The sequence below is a fragment of the Molossus molossus genome, unplaced genomic scaffold (assembly GCF_014108415.1).
Source record: "Molossus molossus isolate mMolMol1 unplaced genomic scaffold, mMolMol1.p scaffold_m16_p_15, whole genome shotgun sequence".
NCBI lineage: Eukaryota > Metazoa > Chordata > Mammalia > Chiroptera > Molossidae > Molossus > Molossus molossus.
The window spans coordinates 26582123-26606998 of NW_023425350.1; the positions used below are offsets into that span (position 1 = coordinate 26582123).

Consider the following 24876-nt stretch of genomic DNA (forward strand, 5'->3'; position numbering starts at 1 on the left):
TGTAATCACTCAGCCCCTTCATCCTTCAGGCCTTCAGGGGACACTACAGTGAGACTGGCCCCTTCCCCTCAGAGTCAAGTTGAATAAACTTCATCTCCGAGGAAGTAGTGTGGGTGGTATAGAAAGACCTCGGCCCTGATGCCTCTGTTTTCAGGACCATCTGCTGAGTGAGGAGACAGCGGAGAGGGAGGGGCTTCTAGCCCAGGCTCCCTGCCTTTTGCATTTAGGCATCAGCTTCTGCAGGAGTCCCCCCTCCCCCCAAAGGCACATGGCTTCCCTCTGCTGAGGGACCCAGCCGTGGTGGCTCCACTTCATGCCCGAGCAGATGTTGCACCAACTGGTTCCCAGGCTAGCGGTCTCTGCTGGGTCACAGAGCCGACGGGTGCGAGGCCCTGCTCGCATTTTATATGCACCACGTGTCAAACCAACAGAAGTCTAAAGCAGAAGGTAGCATATCAAGGAATTCTTTAGTATGCATTCAATAGTGTCTTCCTGAAAGGAAAATTCAGAATCTAGCAGACACAAAGGTGAGGGGCAGGGGCACTCATTTTCACTGTAAAAGTGGTCATCTTTTCTGAAGCAGGCTTGGGAAGGCAAAGGGTTCTGATTGGCGTCCCTAAGATTTGTCCTTGAAATCACGTGTATTTGAAATGAAGGGAGTGGCTGAAATATGTGACGTTCAATGCACCCAGTGCATAAATCAGTCATGTGTGATTCCTACTGCCACCTGATCCTTGAACTCAGGACAGCGTTGTCAGTTTTCACAACAGCAGGTGATATTAATGTATTTTTTCAAAACCTTGGCTGCACATGGATGGCTTGAAGACTTACATCAAGTTAGAATTATTTTCTGAGAAGAATTGCTGTTACTTAGATTTTGATTTGAATTGCAAAGCTGTTGGGGAAGAATATTTATCATGCCCCCTCCCAAGTTTTCTGTAGTTTACTTAGAAATGCTAAGTTGCTTTTAATGGGATTCAAGGTAATTTTAATGAGATTCAAGGTACTAGAAAAATTACAAAAGAAAGGTGATGTAAAGGTATTGTTTAGTCTGCATTTCACAAAATGAAATGATTTGGAACATGGTATTGAATAAATGGAGAGGGTAGTACATGAAATCGAATCACACAGTGGGGGAAAGGTTATTCCCTTTTTAATCGTCCTTCTGATCAAAAAGAAATGCTTTGTGTGGTGCTCACATGTCTGTAACTAGTTCCTGACACTTGGGTTTCCACCATTTAAGAAAGAGAGACCTGTCCCCAGGCAAAGCACATTTGACTGTATTTTGTTAGAATTTAATACATTTTTTCCATTCTAAACTTTTTAAACTTTATTTTCTACTACCGATAAATGATACTATCTATCTGTGTTAGTGACAAATTTTCTTTTGAAAACAAATCTAGGGAAGTACAAATGTAAGGCAATTTCAAAAAAATTACATTAAATAAATAACAGTATAACTGATATGCAGCAAAGGCAAAGATTATAAAGGAGGCAGGAAAATGACAAAAATTTGGGAATATTCTCTTCACTGGTGTCATACTAAAGGAAACAAGGCACCTTGTTATGTTGCTTCCTACTCTTGCTTCAAACCTGACTTGAATTTAATGCTGCACTTTTTATCCATCTAGAAAATTCCCTACTTCCACCCAGCTAAATCCAACTTTCTTTTTTTTTTTTATCCTCACCTGAGGACATTTTTTTTTTCTATTTTTTGTTCAGGTAGAGTGGGAGGGGGAGAGAGGAAGAGAGAGAGAAACATAGATGTGAAAGGGACATATCGAGTGGCTGCCACCCGCACGACCAACCAGGGCCGGGGACAAACTGCAACCGAGGTACGTGCCCTTAGCGGGAACCGAACCCGGGTCTCTCGGGACCGCAGGCCGACGCTCTAACCGCTGAGCCAAACCGGCCAGGGCTAAATCCAACTTTCAAAACCCACCTCTTCTTGCATGAAATATCCTGATTGATTTATTTAGGAACGACCACTCTAACTTTAGACTAACTCCTTAATATTTGTTGTGTGTATTGGACAGGAACCCTGCTAATATACTTTAAAATAAAAAGAATTTAAGTTACCTTGATATACAAATATCCAGCATGTCAATTGACCGAGATAGAATATGTCTCATCGCTCTTTGAACTGTGATCACAACCCCCAGAGCCTATTACAGTGTATAAAATGTAGTAGGTGCTCAACAAATTTTTTTGTGAGACTCTCCAGCTCACTGTTAGGAAAGCCTCTAATTTGTTCTTTGCGTGTAAAGACTTGTTCATTTAACACACGTCATTGCGCTCCTACCGTATGTCAGCACTCTCCAGCTCCCGTGCCCCGTTCCCAGGAACTCATGGTCCAATGGGAAGCCAGGCATACAGGTGGGACAACTTCTAGTGCAGTCAGGCCAAGGCTGAGGGGGAGGGTGGAGGAGCAGCTGAGGGCTTGGGGAAGGCTTCAGGGAAGAGGAGACATTTGAAACTGTCCTGGAAGCTCATATAAAAGCTTGCCAGGTGAAGGTGGTGGTAAGGAGGCGGTAGGGTAAGGAGGGCCATTCCAGGCAGAGAGAAGTCAAAGCACAAAGGCATAGTGTCATGGAAAGGTCAGAGCCAATTTCACTTACTAAATGTCATGAACATGTAAGAGATCATTATACTTATATGTAAATGAGAAAAGGCAGCTGGATAAATGCTATTATTGCTCTATAATGATACTGATGAGTTAGCATTTATGAAGCAGGTTTCTGACACTGGTAAAGAAGAAAGCTGAGTCTATTTTTTAAAAAGTGTCCTCTTTTAGATTACTTTTATCGAAAAGGAAATGGGTTAACAGAATTTTGTGATTATTATGTTTCTTTCACTTTGAGGTTTGGATCAAATGCAATCCATTTTACTGTGGTCGAGTCAGTTTCATTTCCTCAGTTATGCAGAGTGAGAAAATTAACTCTCTCTCTCTCCATATATCTATCCATATCCATGTATACCTTCAAACTCACCATATTTTACTACTGATAAGTTGATAATAAATCATATAACACCATGGTCTTAACTAACCAACACAACTTAAAGATCAGCTACATAATTAATAGCCACTGTCAAAATCAGTATTGAAGGGACATAAAAACAGTCCTGTGATAAAATCACCAGTAGGGGAACCTCCTTTCTCCTGAGTAATTGATTTTGCAAATGATAAATGATAAAAGCTGGCAGGTACCTGGACTCTAGACAAAGGGAACGCTGCCCAAGCTGCGCTGACGCTTGGGGCTCAGGCTGCCATCTGAGGCAGCGTCCCGTGAGCAGTGAGGGGTTGAGTGTCCCTATTAGAAAACGATACAACCCACAGGAGATCTGTGCCCGATGAGCTACTGTTGATATTCCTTAATGCATTTGCCATTTTTAATCTTAACAAACAATGTCAAATTTGGAAAGGGGTACCAAGCCAGTGGTGGGACAATTTTCTCCGGGCTGTTTTAATGTTTGACTCAGATCCATGCTGAAGGTCTGAGAGCAGAGACCTCTTGACAGTGTTCAGCACCTGGCTGGCCTCTCTGATAAGAGCCTAAGGAGACTGGCACTTTTGTTTCCATGAGGGATATTCTGGAACAAGTGTGCAGTCAGGACTGGGTATCATGATTACTGGATGGGGTGTGGGAGGTGGGGATGAAGAAGGCGTTACTGGGGCAGATAGAAGTGTTTCTACTGCCGTGGCCCATGAGGGGCCCTGGTGATGCACAGAGTGAATAGCCATGTCCTCATCCAGAGATGCAGTGCAAGGAGGTGTTTCTGGGCCCTGGACCTCAGGAGATCTGGTGGTGGAATCCCCTAGTCACGCCGTCAACGTTCCCCTCTGGAGCAGCACCACAGATGCACTATCATCTGCGCACATATGGCTCACATCATGTTGGCTGGAGGCAGGAAAGGCGGCTCTGGGAAGAAATACAGCTTGCTTTCAAAGAAACTTCTCCACATTTGGAAGGAAAGACCCATGCTCGAGAAGCAAGTTTTGTAAGACAGGCCATTGGGATGGATCTCCTCGGACAGCTCCTTGGCCACGCGTGCCTCCTGTCCTGTGCCGACGGGGCCTGTATTGTTGCTGCTGGTCTGCCGCCACCCAGCTACAGAGTGCCACTGCCTTAGTTAGCAATGGTTTAGAGGAGACAGGGGCTGAACTGTGTCACTGGAATGTCTAAAGACCTAAAGAACACTTGAAGACAGTTAACTTCAAATTAATTGCACTGTTTTTTCCAGGACCGTGATGGAATGAGTACCTGCAATGGTGATTACAGTAGAGGGGATCGGATGTTCTCTAGCATGAACTTTCCTGAAGACAGGTTGGCCTAGCAAAAGGACAGACAGAAGTCAGCAGGGTAGATGGGTCTGCTAGCAGAGCTCTGTGGAATTAGTAAGCTAAACATCACACTGAGATGCACACATCACAAGCAGTGTTAGAGGACTGAGTGGTCATAGGTCACTCCTAGGTAGGTTGCAGAAGATGGTGCAAATGTTCTACAAGCCAAACCAGATTGTATGAACGAAGCGCACACGCCACAGCCGGGGGCACAGCCAGATTCCTGCAGGCTTCTGAAAGGGAGCATTCATGTCCTTCCTGTTACTGCTTCCAGAGGCTCCATGGGACAATGCAAAGCACTTAGTGTGATGAAAGGTAGCCTGGTTTTTATACTGGTGCCAACAACGCAGCCCAGCGCTCTGCTATATCCATACCACAGGTTAGTTTGAGGGTCAAGTAACATAACATCTGGGGACATGTTTATATATTTCCTGGGTGTTCTGGCTGGGAGAATGTCGTATTCACTAGCAGGTGTTGTAAGGGTACACCATGCTCACAGCAACTGTTTGGATTACCAAGGCCAAAGGTTTTCATCAAACTCCTGGTTCAACTGACCGCCACCTCCACCTCCTGTTGGCTTCTACCAAGAGCTACTCAGACCTGACCTGGGAATCATGAGATCTTGGGACTTGGAGTCAACTTTTGCTGTCTAAACTTGAGCAAGGTACTTCTCTTCCCTGAGACTTGGTTTTCTCAGTTGTGAAATGAAACTGAACTTGAAGGGAGTTTGTTACTCTAACCTAGGTACTGGAGTGATTAAGGTGTTTTTAACTGTCAGAATTTCCATAGTTTGGCTTCCTTCCATGTACCTTATTTAGTCTATTACATGGTGAGCATAATGTGATTGGAAGAATAACTTTTAACAGAGGTATATTGACTGTTATATACTTTTAATTAATTAGGGAACTCTACCAGCTGACTGGGGAATCAAACATGCCTCTCTCCTCTCAAACTGATGACATTTATGAAACGGCTAGGCATTGAACTGAATGGGATAACGATGCAGGGAGGAATGAAGTGGTTGGGAGAATGGAAATAAAAGTGCTGGGATTGGAACAGTCATCACATGACCATTGACTTAAAGGCCAAGGGCCAGGCTCTGAGTCCCGAATGGGTGATGCGGGGTAGATTGATGAATCTTTTTTGTACCCTCATTTCCTCTCCTATAAGTGAGGACAATATCATCCTGTTCCATAAGGTTGAGGATTCAGTGATATAATAAATAAGAAATAGGGGTTATGTAAGGTGTCTGGAGGGTCCTGGGGGAATGAGCTCATAGGTCCAAACCGAAGCCTTTCAATGAGGCAAGCTCCAGGAGCAACAGGTAAAGATTTCCAAATTCCAAAAGCACCTCCAGAATGTAATGGCCCCCACTAATGAGATCTCTGAAATACAGGTGCTGGGCGGTGGACCACACAACTTTTCAATTTCCATACATCCTCTTTCCAAGTTAGATTTTCACACTCATCTGCACAAGACCGCATACAAGCTGCAGGCAAAACCCAAAGGCTAGCCCTGGCTGGTGTGGCTTAGTTGGTTGGGTGTCATCCTGTGCACCAAAAGGCTGCTGGTTCAATTCCCAGTCAGGGCGCATGCCCGGGTTGTGGGCTGGATTCCCCTTCAGGGCCATGCAGGAGGCAGCTGATGTTTCCCTCTCACATCAGTACTTCTCTCTCTGTCCCTCACCCTTCCTCTCTCTCTAAAAATCAATTGTAAAAAATCTTTAAAAAAGAAAATCCAAAGGCTAGATCAATTCCTCTCTGCTACACCTCAAAGTCTTAACTTCAAAGCCTCAAACACACTTCAAAGAAAAGCTCTTTGGGACTTAAAGCTGCTTTTGATTGTGTAGACAGAAGTTTAAAACTTTCCCCAGAAGCATCCAGGCGTCTGGTCTAGCTCCAGAGAAGGAGGGCCATATAAAGGGAGAGGCCAATGTAGAGATTCTCTCAAAGTTCTGGAACTTTCTCTCGTTCCAACAGCACTAATTTCAAGTCTTGGGAAGAGGTGGTGTCAACCTAAAAACTGAGGTTTCGGATGAAAGTTTAAGCCACAAGAGAGAACTTGGTAAAGTACATGAAGTGACAGAAACCTTCAGAAGAAGTGATTCTGCCCCCTTGGGTGCAAGACGCGGCAAGGCACAGATGTCGCACATAACTGGACAGACATCCTAGAACTTCATAGGAACTGTTTCTGAGAAAAGAGAACTGGGATCCAATTACTTAAATACTAAAAGGGAAGATGCCTCAAGCGATACAGAAGGCAGGCCCTAAAAGAAAAATCCTGACACATTCAGCGATAAAAGAAATAGTTAGATATCCACATACCTCGATGCATTTTAACAAGGCATTCATTCTACTGCAGAGACTGTAATGAAGGTCTCATTACCAGGCTGCACAGGGCTGAGGGTGCTGCTTGATACGAGACTGTTTCAACAATGGTTGACTTAAAAAAATATGACTTCAGCCCTGGCCAGTTTGGCTCAGCGGTTAGAGCGTCGGCCTGCGGTCTGGAGAGACCCGGGTTCGGTTCCCGCTAAGGGCAAGTACTTCGGTTGCAGTTTGTCCCCGGCCCTGGTTGGTCGTGCGGGTGGCAGCCACTCGATGTGTCCCTTCACATCGATGTTTCTCTCTCTCTCCTTTCCTCTCTCTCCCTCCCACTCTATCTGTACAAAAAATGGAAAAATATCCTCGGGTGAGGATAAAAAAAAAAAAAAATATGACTTCAAGGAAGCCTTGAAGCTCAACTTGCCAAAATTCTACCGTCCTCAAATCTCACAAGGATAACTAACCGATTGGATGACAGAATCAGAATATTCCCAGGAAGACTTCAATGAGTTAAAATGATGGATGAGAAAAGGAAGATAAAAAGATTAAAAATGAGTGGAAATTCCTGCATTTGGATTGGAAAACAGCACGTACAGCAGTGCAGAACTGGGGAGACTTGACCCAGGAGAGCTTCCGATGAATCAGATTTAATAAATCCTCTACCAGGACTTGTCCTGTTTAACGTTTTTATCCTTTTCAATTTTGATGTCTCTGAGAGTCTATGAGTCATTTTTGTCATTAAATGTTTTGTCTGGAGCGAGGCAGTGGAGAGTAAGAGCCCATGTGAAGTTGTTTGTATTCATAAAATTCCACTTTGGACAGAATCATGTTGGAACTACTTGATCATGAGTTTACACTAACAGTGGTTTAAGTTAACCCCTAACCCTACCACAGCATTTTCACGATTAAAATATTTGGAAACTTTCTAAAGTTTTTTGTTCAACTATCTAATTTCAGGAAAAAAAAAAAAAAAGAATTAGAATTCTGGTATCTGCTCAGTATATTGGACGCTTGATATTTATCTCCCTCTTTAAATCTGCACAGACAATTTGAAAGAGAAAATATTAAGGGTCAAAAGAGAGGATGCTGTAAGGAAATACCTTCTTCTGTATACAAGAAAATAGCTCTAGAGTTGTGCTAAACAATGGAATCAACACAGACTGGGTACCTGTGTACACAGGCTGAATTTAAGGGCTTTCAACTTTTTGGCTGGCATTTTAAGTTTTATAGAACATTTTGAAATGCTCTTCAAGTGGTAGAAATATTACTCATTAATTTATAAGTGTTAATAATGCTAAAACCTAAGTCACCAAAGAGGGGTTTGTTCACACTGGTGTGGTGGGATGATGGGAAGGGGCTTCTCTGCCTTCTCCCAACAGGGTATGCATTACTATTAGTTACCTGAGCTTGGGCCATGGAGAAGTCTTAGGTGTCAACTCCTGTGTTTCCTTGTCTTATTTACTCTGGTACTTTTTAGGTCATCTAGCAGGGTATACTCACTGCACAGCACCAGGGCTATGTGGACATTTGTAAATTGACCAGTGTCAAAATGTGACCAATTACAGGATCTCCATATAAATTTGCATATAAATGAACACAACACACACCGTGTTAATGTGTAAAATGTTAAATATCTAAAATCAGCAAGAACACACCATGTGCTACAGCTAAGTGTTAATACTCAGGTTATATAAGATGAAGTATTGGTTTTGTTTTTAAGGGTATTTGAAGAAAATGAGGAACATTAAAATATTTGTCTTACCATACAGGTATTTTCCTTCATTAAAGGAAAGTAAAAGAGGAGAAATGATTTTTTTAAAAATCTGCACAATATATGGTGAGAACAGACAGTAAAGAGTAAAATTTGAAGTCGTTAGATTTTAAAAATTCATACCTGTTATCGTGAAGCCACCTAAAAAAGAAAAAAATAAATAAATGTTAAAATTTATTTAACTCACACTCTAAATAACAAATACCAGTGACATCAGACTACCTGCCAACCCATCCAAGACATAAAATCTGGCCAAATTAATTTTACAATTAAGAAAAATATGAAAACATCTTCTCATGACTTAATCACTAATTATTCTTTTAAGATTATGGGATTTAGTGCACACATTTAATTTTGTGCATACCCAAGAAATCACTGATTTTTAGAACTGGAATATAAACTATCTGACCTTAACAAAAATGAGGTCAATGGCCCTAAACACAAGCTTGCTAGTAAATCAATAGAAATAAAAGTCAGAAAGCAATTGTATCACCTGACTGAAATGGAAATTGACCTAGAAAAATGGAAAGGAAATGCAAGAAATGAAATGCTTACCAAGCTCATTCAATAACAGGGCTGTGAAGGAAACAGACAAAGACAAACACAGAATAAGAGACCAGATGAATAATGAAAATAGGAGGAATATCAGCAGAAAGAAGTCCAGGCAGATCTGATTACAGTGGTAGGGAGCCACTGACAAAGAACTGGTGCACCCCAAAACTAGTGGCATTTGAAATATTTCCAAATCAATAATCCCATCACTAATTTCTGCAAATGTTGTGACTGATTTCATATATATATATTTCACTTTGTATATATTTTTTTTACATGTAAACATTTCTATTATATATGTTTACATGTAGTATATATATCTGGTTTACTAAGTATAGTAGAAACACTTTAAGAAGATAATCCTAAAGTTTATTTGAGTGAGTCTTTTCATGAAATATTGTCTGGGAGTTAGTTAATTCAACATATGGAAGTCTTAAATCATCCAGGATTTCAGGTATTACACCTCTCATTCCATGAAAACAGATAAACCATCTTAGGGAATTTCATCTTGGCCACCCTTCCTAGAAGGACACTTTGGTCCATTCATTTGTCTGTCCTTATCTATGACTTCTGCACATTGTAATTGGACAACCAGAATGCTTCTGTGGATAGATAATTCCATGGAAACTAACAAGGCATGGTGGGGTGGAAAATACATACTTTTCTTTCAGGTTATGTGCTTTAAACCCAGACTATACTGTAACATTTCATTTTGGTGAAAGCTATTTGTCTGCAAACAAATGACTTGCAGACTTGTAGATGGGAATGGTACAATTACTTTTTCAGGCCCAGTTTTCCCTCTAATGGTAGCGGCATTAGAGGATACTCTAAAACAAGTTAGTAATTTTATTTATAGTGATAAGTATCTACTTGGCAGGCACAAAACTTGATAGTGCTATCAAGGAATTTTAATTTGCTTTTACATGAGGGCATATTTTATTAAAATGACAATTGAAAGAGATGCATCCAAGATGCTCTCTCTTTAGATAAAAGACAGTTTTTTGGAGGATTTCAGTTAGAAGTAAGTGCTTTTTCCTGTATGTTAATGAGGCATTTTTTATCCCATTTTTGTAAGAAATCAGCCCAATTTTCTAAAGTGTATTTTCCTTCCACCTATTGTCCCTGGAGCATATTAAATAGGCTGAATTAAAATGGGTCCCTAGTGCTTTTTTTCTCCATATTCCAAAGGCTCCTGTTACCATCTTGAATATGATTAAGTCTGGAACATAAACTTTTTTTTTTTTTTCCCTGATGGACTCTGAAGCCATTGAGTTCTTACAAATGTGGGATTAGTTAAATTCCCCCAAATGTTGAATCTGTATAGAAATTAGTCCTATGATTTTTTAACACATAAAAGTATAATTTTCTTGCAAAGTGGTCCATCTAATCATCAATTGTTTGTATGCAATTACTAAGAGCTACTAATATGTAATATGCTCATTTTATACATATAATTAATTGAATAGGATTCCTTTTAAAATGGCCACAATTAGAGGGTAATTACAGGAAGTTCTCATAATGATTCAGAATAAAAAATTACCTTTAAAGCTGATATAAAATTCTTGCCCTCCCTTATTAAATTTAAGCCACATAAAATAAATATAAAGTCAAAGAGAACAAAGAAATTATCTACTTTATTCAGATATTTTCTACAATTGTAAGTACAAATCAACTAGGATACGGCTATTTATTTTTTCTTTTTACTATGTTAGAACTTTGTCATTTCTATAAAAGAAAGATTTTGGAATATAAGGCTGGAGAGGCCTTGAGCAAGTCCTAAATTCTTACAGAAGGACCGTTATCCTTCCTATTTAAAGAAAATCGATGTGACTATGGTTCCATACATATGGTCCCTTTTACATGTCATATTTGATTATATAAAAATATTATGTCCAAATGAACACTAGAATATTGACACCACTACTCTTTAAAGATTGTGTTCTTATTAAACATATTTTTGAAACCTGGTCCTCTGGAGAAACCTAATTATTTAATTATTTTGAAATTTCCTTTTAGTTGCCATTAGACTCATCTACCACTGCTAATAGGTAATAAAAGTAGTCTTTATCACTAACATCTTAGGGGAGATTCAATCGTTGGAACGAAATTTGAAAATGATCCCTGAATAGTGAAAAATTAAACACACCCATTATTCTTTTATGACATCGTTTCTGGGTGCCAAAAATCTCTTCCAGCATTGATTAAATCTGGTTCCAATCAGGGTTAGTGGGCATTTCCTGAAGAAAATGGGCATGGCTAGGTGCACTGGTGAGCCAGGGAAGGGAAATGAAACTGCTCAAGCTTCAAAGGAGATGAAGTACAGTGCTGAGGAAGAGGAGAGAGTTAAGTGTGAGAGCAGGAGCCACGGAGAGAGAAGAGTACAATTTCTCGCTGGTACGTCTTTGTATGCTCTCACACCTTTCATTCCTCTTCTTATCCATTTGGGCTCCTCAAGCACAAGGGAGAAACTGCACTCTTTCTCATATTCCTCACGGTCAAATATTCTAATGGTAATGATCTTCCTGTGGGAACACAAGACAAAGGCAAAACAAATGGTTGGAGTCACACGCTCATGCTGGGTGTTCACCAAGCTGAAGGTTACTGTGATGTTATGGAGGGAGAGATGGCAACACATGGACCTCCTGAAGTATGTAAAAGGGCATCTTGGGTGTTCTCGGCTGGCCCCCATTATGTGTTCTTTGCTATTTTATCACGTTTACAAATCCTTCCTGCTCCAATGAGCAGTGAGGAGGTGCCCCGAGTTGGGAAGAGAAATCGGAAGGCAGGTTCGTTTAGCATGGCAGGCGTCTGCGTCACGGTTCCCAGACGGGGGTTTGATGGGCCGCACTGAAAATTACTAGCCCAGGCCTGAAACGTGCAGAGTGGCCCAAACTGGCTAATGGAGCGACAGGCCGGGCCCCTGGTGGCCCCTGGTGAGAGCCATGCCCTGTTACATAGGCGGAGGGATATGTGTGTTGGAAGCCACGTCTGAAGAGTGCAAGCATCCAGGGTGGCACCGGCAGCAGAAGCTGTTGGGCTCGGCCCGGAGCCGCTCCCCCACCTTTCTTCTCACTCATCTCCACCAGGCGGGGCTCTCCGATCTCAAGGTAGAAGGTCTTGTTTTTCTCATACTCCTCATCATCAATTACCTTGACTGATATTGTTTTGCTGAAACAGAGAAGAATAGAAATTGACAAACAAGGGGAAGAGGAAAGAGAAGAGAAGGAACATAAAGAAGAGGAAAGCAAGGTTAACGAGCTGCACGACCAGACAAACCGCCACTGAGATCTGCGCTGTTTTTCCATGAAGAACGCGAATGCGTTAGTTCTGGAACATTGGAGAGGTCATCCGAGCCATAGCTCCCTGCCCAGGGCAGAGTTATTTCAGGCAAAACACAGCACTCAGTACCAACAGGTTTGTCGTCATCGTGAAAAGGGAGAGCAGAAGAACACAGATCACACTAATAGGAAAAGAAATATGTATTTATTGAGTAAATGCCTTAACTGTAGGACTGTCCAAGCTGCGCCCTGGAAATCGCTCCTTTAGAACAAATCAATAAAGCACATCAGAACGTTAACACAGCTTATCTAGGAGTGTTAGGCTTATGGGTTATTTTTTGTCTTCATTGTGCTTTGCTGTATTTCCAAACATAATATTTTCAACTTAAGATTTTATTAAAATAATGAATGTACAAAAGCACCGCAAAAGAAAATAGAAAGTCCTTTATCTTACCCCACCCAGTGTCCTAGAATTTAATCGTACTCAGCTTAGTCAGATTTCCCACCGAGATCACAAGGGGGAGTTGTTCATGCTTTGTTTGTCTTCCAAAGATGGAAGCTGAAGATGCTCAACAGCTGTCTTGAAAAGTGAGGGGTGAGGTGTTACGATGTTACAGTTATTTTCATCCCACCCATAGCTGAGTTTCAACTTTCACAAAATAACACCATTTACCCTACTTTTAAACTTCACTGCTATACCAAGGAATTTCGTTAAGAATTCTTCCCATAACCCATCCTTTTGGTGCCTCTTGCCTTATGGTCTTCTGCTTGTGAGTGACTGACAAGTGGGTGGGACAAATGCAAATATTATGTAAATCTCAACTTCCCAGAAGCCTTGAGGACTCTGAAAATAGATCTAATGTTAATCTCTTCATGTATTATAACTTACTCAGAGCTCCTAAAGGCTTGTCTTTGAAAAAAAATATATTTTTCAATAACATTGGCAAAAACCACTTCTGACTAAAGTTTCTGAAACAATGAATTTAGAAAGACACATGGTTTTTTGTTGTTGTTGTTTTTGTATTTATCTTCAGACAGAGTGGGAGGGAGAGAAAGGGAGAGAGAGAAACATTGATGTGAGAGGGACATATGGACTGGCTGCCTCCTGCATGACCCCGACTAGAGCCAGGGACAAACTGCAACTGAGGTATGTGTCCTTGCCAAGAATTGAACCTGTGACTCATTGGTCTGCAGGCCGATGCTCTACCGCTGAGCCAAACTGGCCAGGGCTAGATAGACACACAGTTTTGTTTTTGTTTTTTTTAAATCCTCACCCGAGGATATTTTTCCATTTTTTGTACAGATAGAGTGGGAGGGAGAGAGAGGAAGGGAGAGAGAGGAAGGGAGAGAGAGAGAGAAACATCAACGTGAAGGGACACATCGAGTGGCTGCCACCCGCCCGACCAACCAGGGCCGGGGACAAACTGCAACTGAAGTACGTGCCCTTAGCAGGAACCGAACCCGGGTCTCTCCGGACCGCAGGCCGACGCTTTAACCGCTGAGCCAAACTGGCCAGGGCTAGACACACAGTTTTAATGGCATGGACATTATTTAGTTTTGGTGGAATTTTCAGTTTTCTATACAGAAACTGATTTACATATATATATTTTTTAATTTTGTGAATCCATACCATCATTTCATTTAGATCTATGTATGGCAAAGAGCATCAGTCTTTTTTATGAGTAGTAGAAGTTGCTTGTAATTTCTTAGTTTCTCAGCCCCCGATGCTAAACGCTTTAGTCCTGCTTTCTTGGACTAGCATTGTAGAGTGAGAGCAAATGACTGGTCTGGTCCTCTGCAGCCCTGTAACCCACTCTGCTCCTTGGCTGCAGAATATCCCTGCGTGCTGCTCACATCACAGTTTTTCTCTCCTAAGGAGCTGATGACAGTGCCCTTTCTACCTCAGTTTTGTCCTCAAAGACTGCAATGCTAAAGCTAGATGAGCAGCTGTACATGACTAAAGCAACACTCATTTGTTTTGGGATAGTTAGATATTTACTAACGATGTGGCAAAATCCAACTTCCAGTCTAATTTCTAGAACAAGTTTCTGAAACTCATCTATTTACTTAGCATATAAAAGAAATCAGCCTGCCCTGACTAAACTGGGATCATTCCTCAATACCCACCAAATACAACATATCAGAGAAAGGTCAAGAAGGTGGAAGAATGCCGGGTGTGCTTTTTATTTCAGAACTGAACTTGATGCTATAAGTGAGATGAAATTTACTCAGAAAAAACTTGCCAATCGTCTACCCTCTGTCATCAAACTTATGCATTCTAGGTTTTAATTTCCATCTTACTCCTTCTAATCCTAAGTTATAGTGTACATCTCCACTAAAGCAGTCAGCATCGTAAGATCAGGTATTGATGGGCATTAGAAAGGCCATTCTGCCACTGTGTGACCTGATGGCCCAGGATTCATTATCAAAGCACTTCATGATCGGGTCCGTTAAACCAGATGTCATATTGCAATGCTTTTGCTCATATTAATTAAGAGCATTTGATTTATCTTTCTTCATCTTGTACTCCCAACCCATCCTGCACCTCATCACGGATTTCATGAAATTGTAGAAATAAAGAAAGCACAGCGGAGATGCATGGAGTAGCCTTGCTTAATAGGGCAAGGGTTTGCTGAGGGAAGGCTACTAGTTTCATGCTCCAAGGGCAACATGATCATTGATTCACAAGTAAATGAAAACAGCCAAATAACACATTGTTTCTAATCCTTGATGAATTTCATCCTCTACTCGGTAAATAGCTTTACTTTCTATACTCTGAGTAGCTGATGACTGTATGAAATAGAGGGCTCCACACAATGTGTTTGTATAAAAGAGAAGCAGCACTTTAAATTGATCATTAGATCATCACCATTCACTAGGGTCATAATCCTTAAAAATTATTTCAGTATTTGATACCTGTGACACTGGAAAATCAAAGACGAAGGAAAAGAAAACAGTCCCTCAGCGGGTGCCTGGCAAACGTACCTAAAATAGATGGGGCTTGCATAATGGCATATCATTTCAAAATCATTAGTTACACGATCAATACTGCCCCTGACAGGAGGAACCATTAAATTTTATATCGATTTTTCTCCCCTTGCACGGTAAAGCAATTAATTGAAATGTGTATTAAAGGACATGTCAATCAATTTAAAGAGGCAGCGTGAAGTCAATCCTTATGAACTAGCCCTCTGGATCAAGACAGGCAGACATCAAAAGGGATTAGTAACGTCTCCCTTCTGCTTCAGAGCAGATCTGTTTCTCCCATTAGCAAAGGTAAAATTAAGTTGTGTAATTTTTAAAGGGATGTTTTTTGCTCACTTTCCAGGCCTAATGCATACAAGAAACTGTTAGCACGACTTCCATCACAGGGCTACCTGACTGAGGTTGGTCTGGCGAAGGCTCCACTGGCACCGTCTGGATGACCAGCAGAAGCAGGCCTCTGGTCCTCACCGTTCCGCAGCAGAAATAGAATATGCAGGGCTGGAGGGACCTTAAAGGTCCCCCAGTCTCCCCCACTGCCACACCAATCCCACAGTCACAGGCCTTTGCACTATCACAGGGACCCTCCCTGAGACCACAGATTCACGCCCTCTGTTCTTTTGTTCTGGGTACCAGTGGGCACAGCCAGAGAGCTGTTATTTCTTTAGAGTAAAAGGTTGATCAAAACAAAACTAGAACAGCAAGGTAGACATAGCCCCTCATGCAACGACGATCCTCGCACTATTAAGGGACCAACAGAACGTTTTTTCGTAATTATTATGAAGAAAGTAAGAACTTCCCATTTGAATTTCTTTTATACCTCTCTAAAGTTGAACAACGTAGTATAAAAATTATGTTTTCTGGAAGCCAGAAAATCAGTTTTGATACATTAAATAATTTCTCAAAGTGGCCAAAATTTTTATGAAAATACATTTTGGTTCCATTTCAGAGTTGGGGGAAGCATTGGCTAAGAAAGATCAATTTATTTCGTGGAAACGTACACGCTGTTTTGTGATTTCTGCCGTGTCTTTCCTTTGATGATAGTAAACCAACGTCTCTACTTCTCAGTCTCTCTTATTTGATGGGTCTCAAAGGACCTGAACACATCAAACATTCTAACCAGGAGCTCTCATATCAGGCAGCGACTCAGGGAGGGTGAAGGCGGAGGAGGCGGCTTTATTAGTGGGAACTAAAAGGAAAAATCTCTCCAAACTGTGTTCTAGTCTTTCATCATTAAGCCAAAGTTGTATCACAGTCTTTTTTTTTTTTTTCAGTTTCAGCTTCAATTTGTCCTTCTGTGGTTTCTGTTCCCTAAGACTGCCCTTAATGTTGGCAGAAGTGAGAAAAAGACAGCTTGGAAGATTATGCAGAAGAGAATCTTTCTACATCCTCATGCAAACGTTTTTAGTGAGGATTTTTACATATTTAGATACCGCAGTGGTGCTTTTAATTTTATTTATTTTTGAAATCCTCACTCGAGATTTATCTTCAGATACAGTGGGAGGAAAGGGGGAGGGAGGGAGAGAGAGTGAGAGAAACATCGATGTGAGAGAGACATGGATTGGCTGCCTCCCGCAGGAGCCCAACCAGGGCTGGAACTGAATCACAACTGGGGTGTTAGGAAGACACGTGGAATCAGAAATGCAAAGTGCCCATCAGTCCATTGACCTCTGAGTATGCCTAAAGAGGGTTTAAATCTTAAAAATAAAATTAGATTAGATTAGCCCTGGCCAGTTTGGCTCAGTGGCTGGTTCATGGAGAGCCAGAATCTATGGCCTGATGTTTAAAGGAATGTATTAAATAAAGAATAGGTAGAACGTGAGGAAGACAGAGTCAAAACTAAAATGTAGATCAAGTTAGTAATCTAGGTTGAAACATGGGAGAAACCTTTTTTCCTTCACAGTGTTCTTCCCTGGACTGTATGGAGGACTTAGAGTTGTTTTCTCCTCTTAGGAAATGCTGGTCTCCGCAGACAACCTTAACAGTACAGTAAGAAAACACCTTTAGCATTCAGGCAACAGCTCCAACACTCGCGCAGAGTGATTTCCTTCTTAACGGAGTGACAGGAACTCTGGTGAGAGGATTTCACACAACAGAGGTTCTATTTGGAGACTGAAAGATTAGGGGTTCAGTTGCCGCAGAAGACAGTAATGCCTCACCCCCGCCCCCCAAGCCTCTGAGCAGGGTCGGTGCAAGGCCGTGACCATGGCCCTGGGAGCTCGTCACGTGTCCGCCACCACACTCAGACTCGGGGGGAGGGGCTCAGGCCTGACCACGTATGCAGGAAGACGATCTGGCAACTTCTCTGACCACAGAGTGATGTCATGACGTAAGGCAAGTTTGAAATTTAATCCCAAGTACACCTGATGTTAAGAGCTTCAAGATAAATTCCTATTCCTCAAAAAGACAAATGAGTCAACTTAAAATGGGTGAAGAATCTGAACAGACACTTCTCCAAGGAAGATAAGCTGCTCAACAGCATCAGTCTTCAAGGAAATGCAAACCAAGTCCACAATGAGATACCCAGGCCATACCCACGAGGACAGCTGGAGTCACCAAGACGGACAGTAGCGAGTGATGAAGAGAATGCAGAGGAACTGGACTCTCTGATATTGCTGGGGGGGGGGGGGTGTAAAATGGAGCAACAGCTTCGGAAAAGTCTAGCAGTTCCTCAAAAGTTGAAAAACAGAGTTACCATATGACTCAGTGATTTCATGTCTAGGTATATACCCAAGAGATTTAAAAATATTTGTCCACACAAACACTTGTACATGAATGTTCACAAAAGCATTGTTCACGACAGCCAAAAAGGGGAAACGACCTAAATGTCCTTCGACTGAGGAATAGATAAATAAAATGTGATCTATCCATACAATAGAGTATGATTGAGCAATAAGAAGGAATGAGATTCTGGTACATGCTACTGAAGGGCAGCATCAGATGCTATTCCAGAATATGCCACGTCAGGATATTGATTACTTTGAGCAGTCGGCACTTGAAAAAGAGCAAATGCAGGGAGAGGCTTTCTCTGAACTTCCCCTTACCTGCCTAAAGACAGATCCTCCAGAAGGGACTCAACTGTCACGCATTCCTCCCGGGAGTTCCCTCAGGAGGTGAAACCCTTATCATAGGACAGGGGACTAGAAGTCCACACCAGACCCACACAGACTTTGTCACAAACTGTCATATGCCCCGTCTATTCTCTGGGCCCATTCATCTTTCTCCCACATCATTCACTCTTCCCTAGGAGGCCACACCCCCACCCCCTTTTCCTGTTAAGATGATATTTCAGCCTATTAAACCACCTCAGAGAATGACACATCCCCCCCCCCCCAGAGTATCGCCCATGAACACGTGAAGTATACATGCTAATTTGCTTTTCCCTTCTTAATCTGTTTTTTAGTACATGGTCTCAGCCAAGAACTCCGAAGGGTGGAGGGAAAATTATTTTTCCTTCCCGACATTATGACATGGATGGACCGTGAAAACATAATGGTAAGTTAGAGAAACCAGGCATAAAATTTCACATATTGTATGATTCCACTTATATGAAAAGTCCACAGTAGGCAGATCCATAGAGCGACAGTAGACTAATGGATGCCTAGAGCTGGGGGTTGGGGAGTAAAAAGGGGTGAATGCTGATGGTTAATAGTATTCCATTTTGAGGTGATAAAAATATTCTAGCCCTGGCCAGGTCTGGTCTGACTGTTGTCCTGCACAACAAACAGTTGTCAGTTCGATTCCTGGTCAGGGCACATACCTAGGTTTCAGGTTCAATTCCTGGTCAGGGTGCATATAGAAAGCAACCAATTGATGTTTCTCTCACATCAATGTTTCTCTCCTTTCCTGTCTAAAAATCAATAAAAATATCCTTTGGTCGGGATAAAAAATATATTCTAAAATTGATTATAGTGGTTGTTGCACAATTCTAAGAATACAGTAAAACTCATTGGATTGCATATTTTCATAGAAAGGGCAATAAAAATCATGACATCAATCTGTTGTTCCCTTTGTTCAAACATCAGGGGCGCCAAACTGGGATTTGAATGACTTGAGTTCATAACTGGCTCAGCCACTGTCTAGCTGAAGTATTTGGGCAAGTTCTGGCATCTTTCTAAACAATGATGTTACCATCTATCAAATGGGGATACTCAAACTCATTTCACAGTGATTTGGATGTTCACTGTGTTGTGATGATCAATAACGGGGTCATCATTCATCAACTGTGGAAAATAAAACTTCACAAGCTGTTTCAAAAAATCAGATGATATAATGAATACAAAATAACTTTGCAAAGGACCAGAACTATAAAGTGTTAGAAGCCGTTAAGATTTGTTGAAAAGGAGTGGTGTACTTTGTAGTTCTTACTTGCCTGTTCACCCAGTCACCCAAAGGGGCAGCTGGCAGACGGTGGAGGTGGGGGTCAGGAAATATTTGATGGAATAATGGGCAATACCTTCAAATTCCCTCTCATATGTAGCTTGGATCACATCCCATATAATGGGGTATCCAAATATAGCACCTTAAACTCAGTGAAGCAAGGGGCCTGCGACTACTGTTCAGCTGCCCAGTCCCAGCTCTGCCAGGTTCCCTCTTCCCACATTAGCTAGATACACAGAGGGGACCGAAGTCATACTTCTCTTGGAGCTCCTGCTATGAAGCAGAGCTGATAAGCCCGGATGGTGCTATTCTGTAATTTAAATAAACTCCAAAGATGAGAGTTGCTAAAGTAGCTAAACCAAAGTAATTCTCCAGGAGGCCTTGTCATCTGCGCACTGATCTCTTTGCATTACAAGTGGTAATTGAAATCATTGCTTCAAGCAGGGCAAGAGGCAGGGACAGCCTAAATCCTGCTGTTCTCCAGGGAAGCAGGGGAGTCTCAGGGCGCACTGGAGTGGGGGCTTTCCAAGAAAACCTTGCCCTATTCTATTTTCCTCTGTTTACTTTTGAAACTGAATGGCAATTACCTACTTTTTTCCCAGTGTGAAATAGAAACAAACGTAATTCTTTTTTGGTCTCTCTCCTTTTAGCAATCGATGGTCAGCTTTAGTCTCAAAAGAAAAAACTATGATGTATCTTCCTGTCCTAGAGGCCATGCTAGTTGACCACTTGAAAGAGACACTGGATGGGTCCTAGAATTATTGTTCCAATAATAATATGCTGGGAATTCTGGTATACCCCCAAGGCTCTATCCCATTATGGCAAGCTAATGCGAAAATCACATGAGTCAAGTTTACTAAGAGAAAATGATATGGATGTATTAAAAAGTGATGATAATTTTGTGATTTGTAAAAGTCATACCTAACCACTGCCTCCCTCTGCAGTTAATAAACTTCAGCCTTAAGGAGAGGAAAGTAATAATCCTGGGTTTTGTTACCTAAATGTGCATGCTCAGACAGTTTATTAATTTAGTGGAAAAGAAAGCATTGTGCACCATGCTGAAATATACCAAAAGAGATCTTGGTCTAGATTTCTTTATTGTTTAATAATATTAGCAGTGTGCAAAATCCACAACAGAGGCACTTTTTAGCAAAATGATAGAGGATTCTCATCATCTTAAACGGATTCCTTAATTTGCTAGGACTACATATTTATCTGTAATCTGAGATCTTCACTGGACTTTTTTTTTTTAGTCCTCACCCGAGGATATTTTTCCATTTATCTTTAAAGAGAGTGGGAGGGAGAGAGAGGGAGAGAAAGAGAGAGAAAGAGAAATATCAATGTGAGAGGGACACATCGAGTGGCTGCCTCCCGCACGACCCAACCAGGGCCAGGGACGAACTGTAACCAAGGTACATACCCTAGACCGGAATCGAACCTGTGACTCTTTGGTCCATGAGCCGACGCTCTACCGCTGAACCAAACTGGCCAGGGCATTCACTGTTCTTCTTAAAGGGAGTGAACATTTTCTCAAGTTCCAATTCTCTAGAAAAAGTTGTTTTAACAAATTCCTCAAAGCGAAGGATCATGTTTAGAGTGCCCTGTGGCATCAAGCATGTTTTCTGTAAACTGAACACATAAACATCTTGGTTCGGTCTTAGAAACTTCTGATAAATCCTCAATTTGCCACTGTACTTTTTAAGACTTTGGAATGAAGTGAAATGGATACTGTTGAACTTCAAAGAAACTGTTGATTTTCCATCCTTTTCAAATGTTCACTTCATCTTGAACATTTTAAACACTCTTGGGGTGTCGCTGGACTCTCTCCAGAGATTATTCATTTCTACCTTCGGTCTTAACTTTGTCAAGATTCATTGTTCAAAATGAAGAGTTTCCCTGGGAAACAATGGAAAGATTTCACTCCTTGAATGTCACAGGACAAGAGCTAGAATATGCCCAATGTATCTCTGCCTGAAACAGGCCAGCTTAAAAACAGAACACCAAGAAATGAAGCTGGCCTTCTTAAGTTTTTTATTCATATTCTCTACCTCTTCCTTTCTTCCCTCCCTTTCTCCCCAGCCACAGTAGTCAACGGCCAATCAATCTCTCTGCATGCATCCATATAAAATATTCTAAAAGACAGGATGCCAGATACTTTCTTGAACATCACTAAAATAAATCAATAACTAGTGAATTGATGCTGATTTTTAGGTTTCACATTTCTATTCTATGGCTAATGTTGAATTGCTATTTTATATTAAATTAAGTAATCAATTCTTATGTCTTTATACTATAGATTCTATAAATATCTTTGGATTTTAGTTTTGTATTTCACAGTGGAGGCCAATAGTTTATAAAATAATAAATCATATTTATCGGAGGCTTACCCAATGGGGTGTAAAGTTGGAAGGGCAGGTTGGACACGGGTTTATTTAACCTAAAGGTGTCCTGTAAGAAGCTCTCCAGGGAGTCTTTTAAGCTCTTCCAATGTTAATTTATTTCTATAAATAACATAATTATTAAGAATAATCAGGTCTCCGTGACCATGACCATGGCTCTGAGTGGTTCCACAATAGTGGTGGAGTAAAATGACCTCCTGAAATGCTTTTATAGGACAGGAACTCAGGTTGCAAAATTCTTGCCCTGCTATTTACTGTGGGCACCTGTATGAGTTACTTATTCTTTCTAAGGTTCAAGCTCCTGTTCTGTAAGGTTATGCGAATGATACTTATTTGATTGCTGCAAATTGTAACTGTGCTAATACATATAAAGTGCTTAACACAGAGCCTAACACATATTAAGCACTCAATGAATAGTAGCTTTTCTATCATGACCACGAGTAATACTGTGCCAAGGTAACAACCGGGACTCTTGGGGTTGAACTGTCTGTAACTCATACTAACTATGCCTTAGTTTCCTCATCAGTAAGCATGGAACAGTTCTGTCTATATCATTAGGTTGTTGAGGTGGTTACATGGAAAACAGAACAAAACCTGGCACATGAAAGCACCCACAAAGTAATGGTTATCATAATTATTATTACAGAGAGCAAGGAGAGGAGACACTGGGGATGAAATGATTTCCATAAAGCCGATTTACTGGTATCAAGGGATAGGTCAGTAGAAACTGGTAATATAGATCTTTTTTAAAATCAAATTTTCAAAGTGTATATTTTGGGGTTTGCTTTTCCTGATAACCTGGGCAAAACTTGATTTTAACAAACGTCTGTCCTTGTTCCCGTGGGAACATCATAAATTGGCAGAATGTACGATAACAACCCGTATCAGCAAGTTTATAGTTCACAGACTTTTTTTACTAAATGCAATTAAGCCAATATGAATTGCTTGTCGATGTTTTATTTTTCTTAAATCGCTTTTCCTGCTTATTAAAGTAATACTTGTTCATTGTTGAAAATTTGACAAATGAAGAAACAGAAATAAAAGTCACCCATAAGCCTGCCACTAGAGATCATTATTTAACATTAAAAATACTTGCTTTTGCCCCTAAAATACATGTCCATTGCATACTTTGGGACCTAGTATATGTGTATGCATGTCTGTGGGTATAAATAAAATTTGGTGTCATAATTTTTCACTTAGTCATGTATTGAACATTTCCCATGACATAAGAAAAAAATTTTTTTCAAGAACTTCCACTTTAAAATGACACAAGATGTCCAATGAAATGTCTTTATAATAATGTAATTCCCTATATATCTTTATCATTGGATTGTGAGCCACTTGTTCTCTCTCTGCTGTTTCTATCTAACTAGACTGCTTCTATATTTTATGGGGGGAAATAAATAAAATAAGTCAAAAATCTTATAAAGTTATGGGGCTTTCTTATAGATGAGCTACTTGAGATCGGCTCTGTTAGAGGCTGATGGGGTTCAGGGCAGGCCTCCCCCCAACGTGCCACTTTGGCATGTGGATTATTTGGAGCTGAAGATAATCAAGGCCCAACAGACTCAAGAAGAGCTTTTTACCTGTCCTTTCACTGCCTAAAATAATTTATGTGAGGGGCCTGTACCAGGAAGAGTGCTATTACCGACACCACATTTTATATCAGACTCATCTGCATGGCATGGCTAACATTTGTTTACCAAACATTTACTCTTCCCGTCTTCCTGTGAACTGTCTTTCCCTTGAAGTCCCAGACACCTACCCCTTCTCCTGAGCTCAGGACAGTATATACACCTCAATGGCCATAGGCACGAAATTAAATATGTTCTCTGGTTAACCTTTCTTCAGTCACTTTAGTTACTAGGCCAGCCAAAGAAGTTAGAAGGGAAGGTCTTCCTCTCCTACAAGGTGAATGTTCATTTTCCCTACAACCTCCTCACAGGCCTGGGCCCCACTCCAGACTCCTAGGTGGGAACTTCCTTGTCACCTTTTTCTATCAGACTTGACTGATGCTCTTGTCTGAATTGTGCCCAAGGAAAATTTGCATCTCCATTTAAAAAGGGAAAATTCTCTCCTTGGTCCTTGCGAACCTTTTGGCTAGTTTTTCTGGAAAAGTTCTCAGGAATCATCTGCCAATATTGTTTCCCTCGAAGGCCATTCTTTCTAAGCTTTTGTTCATTTCATAACCAATAATTCCTTGTGCTAAATCACTTACGAATCACCCATTCCCAAGTTTGTCATGAAAATAGCATTTGCCATTTTCCACTCAAATTCAGCCCTTCCTTTCGCGAACACACCACTCTCTAGTCTGAAAGCACACAGTCTCCATCCTCAATCACAGAAGTCTCTCTGTTCACCTCCCATTATACAGATGAGCAAACCCAGACCCACGGAAACTAGCCGATGCCTCAGAGCTAGTGGAGGACAGAATTGGGACTAAAATTCATCTCCAGACTCTGAATCCATGTCTGATTTTTATTTACTCTATCTTAGTACTTTTCTTCTCTTGGTGCTGCTGAAATCCAACTCTCCACTCCTTTTAGAAAACCTTTCCTCTCCCTCCTCTTTTTAATGAAGTTCAAACTGATGCTGATAGCAAAAGAAAATGCACAAGTTTCTTTCTTAACTCGGTGCCTCTTCATTATTGTCTGTCATGCTGATGGATGCTGGATAAATTAAGTGGCCCGTCCATGGACACATGAACTTTCTTTCGTGGTAAGTATGGCTGTGTAAAATCCCGACCTGGCGAGTCTTTGATGTGAAAGGAATCTAGCGCATCCACAGAAACACTAAGTAAAGAATAAATCACAATCAAGCCAAGTCTTTTGGGCATCGCGTCGGGGGC

General features: G+C 41.1%; 1 protein-coding gene across 3 annotated transcripts in view; it reads right to left on the bottom strand.

The window, feature by feature from the left end:
- SLC8A1 (solute carrier family 8 member A1) overlaps nt 1-24876 on the bottom strand; it is a 277891-nt gene that overhangs the window by 52798 nt on the left and 200217 nt on the right. The window contains exons 2-4 of one of the 3 annotated variants that reach the window (XM_036262521.1): nt 12051-12157; nt 8561-8578; nt 4263-4331 (exon numbers count right to left, since the gene is read on the bottom strand). In XM_036262521.1, the coding sequence (XP_036118414.1) occupies nt 4263-4331; nt 8561-8578; nt 12051-12157 (194 nt within the window). Of the gene's footprint in view, nt 1-4262; nt 4332-8560; nt 8579-11407; nt 11509-12050; nt 12158-24876 lie in introns of those variants that run through there. The other 2 variants (XM_036262519.1, XM_036262520.1) reach the window with 2 other exon arrangements.